Raw genomic sequence first — 9,393 nt, forward strand, 5'->3', positions numbered from 1 at the left:
GTCAGTGGGGACCAACAACTGTTTGGTTCTTCAAAATTCTTCAACATAAGAAAGACACTTCTACAGGTTTGGAATGATATGAATGTGAGTAAATGATGACATCATTTTCATTTATGGATGAACTATCCCTTTAAATTGGACTTATTCAATGACGTGTTTTGAGCATCTCAGCATCTTATTCATGCACACAACATGGATAAACTACAAGATGCACGTAAACTTGTCAATAGCATGGACACAATTCACCATGACCAAAACTGATACTGAAGTGGCTATATGCAAAGTTTGTTCAACTGAAATGTCATAATTTAAGTACGCCTGTTTAACTAGGTGATTGTTTTTAGCATTATATAGACATGAGAAAATAAAGGCTTTTTATATTTTACTTGTACTTATGTGTGCCTTGGCCTGCATTATTTTAACTATGCCTGGTTTAATTCATCGCCTGAGAACACAACAACCTGAATAGCATGTTCAGTTACCAAATTTTCCAAACGTTATTTCCAGTTTCGAAAACGAAATGAAAAATGTAATGTTGGTTTAGGTAAAACAACTTTAAAATAAATTGTGAAATGATTTGCGTTATGTTTTTAATTTTTGGAATTTAGAAATCTCTTTGATTTTTATTGATGGTTCAGCTTCATTTTCTGTTAGTTGCTGCTGGATCAGAGCATTGAATATTTAGCTCTACATAAAGATTTAACATTTAGATTTAATTTTATGAGTTAGATCTACAGTAAATGTAACACTTTTCTTTAAGGTTTTCTTTTCTGTTGAGGTGGCTGGCTCCCCATAGATGGTGGTGGAGGAGGTGGTGAGAATCATTCAGCAAAGATCAATCTAACCTTTGCGAACAGCTCCTACAAAACCACTTTTACAAATATGTATTTGTGTGAACACAAAAGAGATTGAGGATACGTAGCAACACGCTCGAGCTCTCCACGCCAGCGCCGGAGCACAGCTCGACGTGACACTTTTGATTACCGCAAGCGGATTCGCCCAAGTGTTTGTTCTAGCAGGAAATTATGATAACAGTAGTCACTGCACCAGTCCGTCCATATCATCTGCACTTCAATTTGAGTAACCATGGAAACTTAGCGGCAGGTACCGCGTGATGATTTAGGTCTCAGCGCTGAAGGCAAAGGAGTGAAAACAGCCAGCCTAGTTGAACTGACCCTGGGGAAAAAGAGAAAATGTTCGCTGTCCACTGCGACTGCAGTGTTTGTGCCAGGATTTACCAGGGAAACTTTGTTGTTATTTATTTATTTATTTATTTTGCAACATCACAGCAAAAGGTTCTCAAAGCATAAGCCACAGAATCTGTAGGAGTTACATAATTTGACGAAATCTGCATGCTGCCACCTGTTCAAACCTGCTTTAGTCCCAAAACCCACCAGGTGTCAAGTGCTTCTTCTGCAAGAAACATCTTGTGTGTGTGTGTGTGTGTGTGTGTGTGTGTGTGTGTGTGTGCTGTGAGAGGATGCGCGCTGTGGATGCTGTATGCTAATGTGGAGAGGGTGTTGTGTTGATTGAATGGCTGGAGAGGCTGTGTAATGTGCAGGGCTTTCTGCAGACCCGCCTGGGATATACTGAATCTGGAAATATTTACTTTAGGCTTTCACATATGGATTGGGACACTTGTTTAGTGTATTTGACTAACTTTTAATTCTGGACAGGCACAGTTTCTGTGTTTTTCTTTGTGAATCCAGGAGTTTAGATGGGAGATATTGAAGGGATCATCCCCTTTTTTTTTTTTAAATTGCCGATAGTTTTCTTCACAGCCATGGATTATGATTTGCTACTTGCTAGCTGAATGTAGGTGGTATTGGGAGCGGGACATTCTCATTTCTAGAGAGCATCTGATTGGTTAAAAATCTGTGTAGTACAGGAGTATATATATCAGTATTTTTAGTGCATTTTTTAAAGATACATTTTTTATGTGCATACCTGCTAAAAGTTAATTTTGCTTATATAATAAATAAATTATAATATAATTATAAAAATGTTTTTTTTAATGTAATCACATTATTTCTAATGCCTTTTATTATTGACATTTGACCAAAGCCCCCTGAAACATTTATATAGTAAATGTTTATTAAATGCAAATATTTAATATAAAATATTTTTATAAAAAAATATTAAATATATTATATTTTTTTTTTATAACTTTAGAGTCTTTTTCTAATACCTTCAGAGTATTTAGAGTATTATTATTATTACGTGTGTGTGTGTGTGTGTGTGTGTGTGTGTGTGTGTGTAGTATAAAATAATCATGAATTAATCTCATGATTTTTAAACATTTTTGAACACAGAATGAAACAGTAATATATTAAATAATAAATACGTAAAAAAAATTGAATTATAACACTTTGTAAAATGTATTTAATATTACATGTTAATGCATTAACTTTAATAGCCATAAAAAAAAATGTTTTAAAGAAATAGTGCTGTCAAATCGATTAATCACTTCCAAAATAAACGTTTACATATGTGTGTGTATTGTGTATTTTATTTGTATGTATATATAAATACACACACATACATGTATAACTTTAAGAAATGTAATATATATTTATATTTGTGTATAATATAATTCATATATAAATATATACATATATATATATGTGTGTGTGTGTGTGTGTATATATACACACACACACACAGTACACACACATATATTATGTAAACACAATTTTTATTTTGGATGCGATTAATCGATTTGCCAGCACTAAAAAAAATAAAATAAAAGAACAACACAAATTTTCACAAACTCTTAAGCACTCCATAGTGACCCGTTTCAAAACCTCTGCTTTAGCATATAGATGATCACAGCTACATGGTCTACCGCAGTATTAAATAAAAAAGGCAACATTTATTATATTTCATGGTTAATATCAATGTAACCCATTGATACATTCGCATTATCATGCATTTGCTACACATTTTGAGAACTTCAGTGCATACAGCTCTGTATTTCTGTTTGTTTGTGACAGTGCTTTGTTCTGTGTGCTTTCAGGTAACCAGCCGTCCCCGCTGGCGTCAGTGGAGCGTTATAACCAACTGAAGAGGAGATGGGAACCCGTGGCCCCGTTACCCAGCCCTCGCTGCTCCTGTGCCTCCATTCAGACCCCAAACATGCTGTTCCTCATCGGAGGGGTGTCCCAGGGTCCCAGCAACGCCGTGGAAGCCCTCTGTTTGAAAGAGACCGTCTGACACACACATACACACACTAATGAACAACTACACAAATCCTCACATGCTGTACTTTCCGGAGTGTAAGCTCTGCAAACACACACACACGCATACTGACGTCAAGCTGACGTGTGTGTCTCTGACATATATTCACAGACTTTCCCCTCAGAGGACGCATCAGCTTTATACTTTGAATAGTGGAGACAATCTACTGGAGCTTGGACAGCGTTCCACACCTCTGGACAGAAGAGTTTTGGACTGGAGATCTAAGACAAGCAAAAAATACTTAAATATATCATTCATCTAACTATACTAAATATAGTAAATATATTTATGAATATATATATAATTATAGCTATATTAATATATATAGATAAATGTGCAGACCTACACGAACAGACACACGCAACACTCCAGGCGCCTTTGAACCTTACAGCATTTTTCAGTATCAAAGCAGGGTAATTTTCTGGCAAACTAAAGAGGAACTTAGGGCCATATCCACCACGCTGCCACAGCACCCGTCTGAGGTAGCATGTTTAGCACTTTTTGTATTATTGACAAACAGAGGATGTTCTGCGCGAGATTTCAGAAATGGGAGGCAGATGCGTGTGCGTGTGTGTTTTTGTACCTTCACAGCCATGCACGTATGAAATTGAGAATCGTTATGCGTGGAAAGAGCAACTCTTATAACGGCAAATCACTGATGCCTCACTGTAGCATGAGACAGGGGAGATGGAGGAGAACTTGGTTCATCTAGCCGGTTAATTAAAGGAATGTTCTGGGTTCAAAACAGGTTTAGCTTGAAAGTATCTGTGATATACTGTCGATTAGCACAGATGATCATTTGAATGTGTCCCTAAAAACAAGCAAAAAAATGTGTTTACAGTAATGCTCTTGCAATGGACATTTAAGGGGCAAGGAATGTTTTTTTATTAACGTGGTTTTATTAATTAATTTGTACAAAAATCTTTTATTTTACATGTTATTTATTAAGATTTTTTTGTCTTTTTGAAAGAAGTCCCTTAAGCTCACCAAGATTGCATTTATTTGATCAAATATTAAGTCAAATGGTAATATAGTGATTTTTTTAACTATTTAAAATAACTGTTTTGTATTTGAATATATTTAAAAATGTAATTTCAAGTGTTACGTGATTCTTCAGAAATCATCCTAATATGCTGATTTGCTGCTCAAGAAACATTTCTTATTGTTTTCAATGTTGAAAACAGTTGTGCTGCTTAATATTTTTGTGGAAATCGTGATACATTTTTTCAGGATCTTTTTAAGAATAGAAAGTTTTTAAAGAAAAACAGCATTTACTTCACAAAGAAAGCTTTGGAAACATTATAAATGTCTTTACTGTCACTTTTGATTAATTTAATGCATCCTTGGTGAATAAAAGTATTATTTAAAACAAATATTGACCCCAAAATAAATATAAATACATTTTTCAGGTAAAATGACTTATTTTAAAGAGTTCACTGGTCAATAGTTGTGAAAACCCTGCTATAGTTTATGTATGTCATCATAACCCATAATCAGAAAACACATGTATGGGTCAGTCACCGCTTTAAATGGTTATGTTAGAAGTTATGTTAGAACTTACCCTTGACACTGTAAGTCCATTACTGTAAATATGTAGGCTATCATATTTGCTTTTATTTGCTGATGAACCATTCCTTTAATACTAATGAAGTTTGGACAAAGTCTTACAAAGTGTGTTCTTCTTCTGGAGTGTGCTGTTTGAGGAAAACCTTGACACTCAATTATTAGACACTACAATTCTTAATAAATCAACTGAGAAATTTTCCAAGATCGCTCAGCACATTAAACACAGGAAATGTGTTCGCAGCTCGAGTTCACAATCACGTTCATACTTAATCAGAAGTTGTTTCTTCAGGGTAAGAGCTAATTAAATCTAGTCAATGCAGTTGCGATTCACGGCTCATGTTAACTGTTTCTGAGTGACCCATTTACAGGGCGAGAGATGAACGCTCTCGGGACGTGGAGGAGGACAGAGGGCTCACTTCCTGTAATTTTTGATGAGATAAAACCCTTGACTTAGACCTCATACGCCTCATTTTCGCTTCACCAGTGCCCTGTGAGGGTCTTGTATTGCCCCCACTGATGATTTGACAAGGGTATCAGGTCACTGAGCTCATTTAGCATGCTGAAAACAGAACTCATGCATGTCAGGAATTCACAATGCTTAGTGACAGGTTTGAATGCACTAAATTCAGGTGCATCTTTGCTGTGAGAGGTCAGTATGGGTTTGATTTATCTGGTCTGCGTGTGTTTGTATAAATATGTGCACCCACACACCGATTATCATCACGTTCTGGTCTCAGACGTTTTGCTGACCTGTTGTTATTGGGCGATACGGTGCCCGAGGGCATAATAAGACGTTCATACATATTCATACTGACTGTTGTTTGAGTGCAAATGGCTGTTTGTATGTTTTTGGCTGGGATGGTGAGGATTGAATGTCAGTTTGGTTTACATCCAACATTAAAATGCCTCTTAGAAACGTTAGAATCAAAGGAATAAGAAATACAATCCACATACTTGCTTTAGATTTACGCCTCCCCTATGACTGTGATGCTGTGCTGGCAGATGGCGATCATGTGCATCATTTTAAAGTGGAAATAGACATATTTTTGTCTGTATGAAGCTATGAAAGCTACAACGCCAGGAGATGAGCTTTCTTATTTAATTTAATTTTTTCTATTTTTAATTTACATTTTTTACCTTTTTTTTTTTTTTTTTTTTTGTGTCATTAATGTAGGCTCTGCTGCAGGCTAACTGAAATAGCGAGTTCATTTTCACTTTGCTTCATGTGAGGTCAAATGTCGCAGAGGTTCAAATTTGAAACACCCTCCAGCACCTCAGGAGACGACAACGTGTGAATAGATGATCTGAGGGAAAACGATAATGCCGAGAGAAATATACCTCTATTTTTTTCTTGTCTACGAATTCTGCAACAAGACACATGACTCATCTTGGCAGAGTATATTTCGCTTTCGTTCGAGTCTCATTTCTGCTGCCTCTACGAAATGGAAACGCTGAACTTCTTTACTCTCATGGAAAAAAATGTCTCAAGATGTTAAACAGGCTGTTTTCTGAATTCATTTGTCCATGATCTGAGCGCTGGCGAATGTGGGTGAAGTGAGCTCATATTTTCATATCTAGAGGTGCGAAATGTTTTACTCGATTTGTTTATTTCAGAGGTGTCATTCAGACCTCTCCACAGTGCTTTAAATTACTTTAGGGAATTCAAATAGTTGGACTCCAGGCTTTTTTATTATGTAAACGTTCAAATGCATTTCGTCTTTTACACTTTGGAGTAAACGCAGTGTATGATCACCTAAACTCTAAGTAGCAGTTGTTTTGCAGTGATTTTTCATGTTTCTCCATGTTCTGAATATTCTCTGTGGTGGGTTGTTGAACTAAATGCAGTTTCTCCAGTGTTTCGTGGGTTAACCTGTTTGTTTTGTGAGGTGACAGATTGTCATGTGGACCCGTAATCTGAGCTGTTGAGATGGTCTGTTGTTTTTTTATGATGTTGTGCCGTCATGTAGTGGTGTACTAGTGGTAGCTGATGGCCTCTGACAGTCTTCAACACGCAGTGCCGATACTCTGGGCACATTTCAACTTCTGACTCATATTCTCCATAAGAAAGTCAATCAAAATCCACATTATCTCACTGCATAATCTCTAATCTAGACAGATAAATCTTGGTTTTAGCCCTGAGCAGAAAATGCCATTTTAGTTCATGTTTTTCCACATCTGAAATATTGCCATGGAGGATTGTTTCACACTGAGGTAGATGAACAGAGACACACGGTCGGCCCAGGGGAACTCACAATGTCCCATGAGATTACACTACACCCCATCCACACAGCGAAAGCTGTTATACCCTCTAGCGTACTGTTGTCGACCATGCACTGAATCAGCCTCTGTTGTTACACTTTGAAAAACAGGTAACTGTTATCCACGTTTATTCTGTGAAGAACTATGGGACTATAGAATTGATGTTGTATGAGCACTGTAGACATGAACCTGTGTGAGTTGGGACATTTATTCAGAACTAGGCTTTTGATGGCTGTTGATTGAAGCTTTGTGTAAAATGTTTATGATAACATTTGAAAGAAATTTAATTTGCCTGTCTTAAAGGGATAGTTCACCCAAAAAAATGTGAATTCTGGCATCATTTACTCACCCTCACAATCACATCATCTGTATGACTGACAACATAATTCCTACAGATTTAGAATGACGTGAGGGTGAGTAATGATGACAGGATTTTAGTTTTTGAGTGAACTATATCCTTAAAGGTGCTGTAAGTGCTCTCCTTTCACTATTTTGCTCATTTTCAACCACAACTTCTCTTTAAAAAATCCACAGTTCAAAGACACGAACGATTGACAGATAGAGAGTGTTTCTGACTGGCTAAAATAGCGCTGGCGCCCCCTGAATGTTTAATTGTGTGTTTGTTTACAGATTCTAGCGCTGTCACAGAAACAGGTGTGCTTTCTCAGGACACCTATTTCAGTGATATCTGTCAGATTAGAGTTACATTTATGTGTGATATTCCCAGATTCCCAACTGTTTACAGCACCTTTAATAATGTCGTCAGGATGAAGAGTAGTTAGAAAGCAATATATAAACTGCACAGAATATCAGTGAACTCTCTGGCACCGATTAAATTACCCATTGTATGTTATAGCAGAGATTCGAGCTGCATATCACATAGAGAACTTCACTTGAAACGTATAGATGGGTTAACGGTCTGGATTTAAATCTGAATTGTGTTGAGCCATGTTGACACACAATTGATTGCGAGTCCAGTTCAGTAGTTCAGTGCCTATATATGTGAGGTAGTGCCTCTACTGCGATTTCTGTAATAAACTCTTTGAACATTTCTATGTGATCCTGTGTGGTTCAATGCGTCTTTCTTAAACTTTAACGTAAGAACGCAAGAATGCAGCACAGCGAAATTGAACAAATGCGTATCTCAAGTTTCTAAAATGCAAACTTGTTTATATTAACATGGCGTCGTAAAATCGCATCGCGTGTGACAAGCTGAAAAACTGCGAGATGCGTGGCGATGTGCAAACAGGTAGGCTAGTTAAAAAATACAGCGCATGTTTACATAATCACAAAAAATATGGAAGCCCAATTCCTCCACTGAATAAAAAACATAAAAAAGGTTATTGCGACTTTTTATCTCACAATTCTGACTTTTTTTCTCAGATTTGCGTGATACAAACTCGCAATTCTGACTTTTTCTCAGAATTGTGAGATATAAACTCGCAATTGCGAGTTATAAAGTCATTTAATATCAGCGACTTTATATCTCGCAATTCTGATTTTATAACTGTGCGGTATAGTCACTATTGCGAGATATAGTCGTAATTGCGAGAAAAAAGTAAGAATTGCGAGATAAAAATACAATTCTGACTTTTTTTCTAAGAACATTTATCCGGCTAAGAGTTTATATCTTGAAATTCTGACTTTTTTTCTAAGATTTGTGAGATACACTCACAATTGTGCATTATAAAGTCAGAATTGCACGTTTTTATCTCGCAATTCTGACTTTTTCTCGCAATTGCGACTATATCTTGCAATAGTGACTTTATACCACACAATTGTGAGTTATAAAATCAGAATTGCGATACAAGTTTATATCTTGAAATTCTGACTTTTTTCTCAGAATTGTGAGATATACTCACAATTGCGAGTTATAAAGTCAGAATTGCGAGATATAAAGTCCAATTTTGAGGGGGGAAAAAAGACTGATATGTTCTCAAAATTGCAACTTTATATCTCAATTCTAACACAATTGCGAGTTTATATCTCGCAATTCTGACTTTATAACTCACAATTGTGTTTATTTCTCAGAATTGCGAGTTTATATCTCGCAATTCTGATTTTATAACTCGCAATTGCGAGTTTATATCTCGCAATTCTGATTTTATAACTCGCAATTGCGAGTTTATATCTCACAATTCTGACTTTATAACTCGAAATTGTCTTTATATCTCACAATTCTTACTTTATAACTCGAAATTGTGTTTATATCTCACAATTCTGACTTTATAACTCGAAATTGTGTTTATATCTTATATCTCGCATTTGATAACTCGAAATTGTTTATATCTCGCAATTCTGACTTTATAACTCGCAATTGCGAGTTGCGAG

At 36.1% G+C, this 9,393-nt stretch overlaps 1 protein-coding gene across 1 annotated transcript in view; it reads left to right on the top strand.

Moving 5' to 3' along the window:
- Positions 1-4,050, top strand: part of LOC107671938 (kelch domain-containing protein 8B-like) — a 103,620-nt gene extending 99,570 nt beyond the window's left edge. The window contains exon 5 of the mRNA XM_016464950.1: positions 3,017-4,050. Coding sequence (XP_016320436.1) covers positions 3,017-3,213 — 197 coding nt within the window. The 3' untranslated portion in view covers positions 3,214-4,050. The remainder of the gene's footprint in view (positions 1-3,016) is intronic.
- Positions 4,051-9,393: the final 5,343 nt, after the last annotated feature.

This window comes from Sinocyclocheilus anshuiensis, unplaced genomic scaffold (assembly GCF_001515605.1).
Source record: "Sinocyclocheilus anshuiensis isolate Anshui unplaced genomic scaffold, SAMN03320099.WGS_v1.1 scaffold1053, whole genome shotgun sequence".
Taxonomy (NCBI): domain Eukaryota; kingdom Metazoa; phylum Chordata; class Actinopteri; order Cypriniformes; family Cyprinidae; genus Sinocyclocheilus; species Sinocyclocheilus anshuiensis.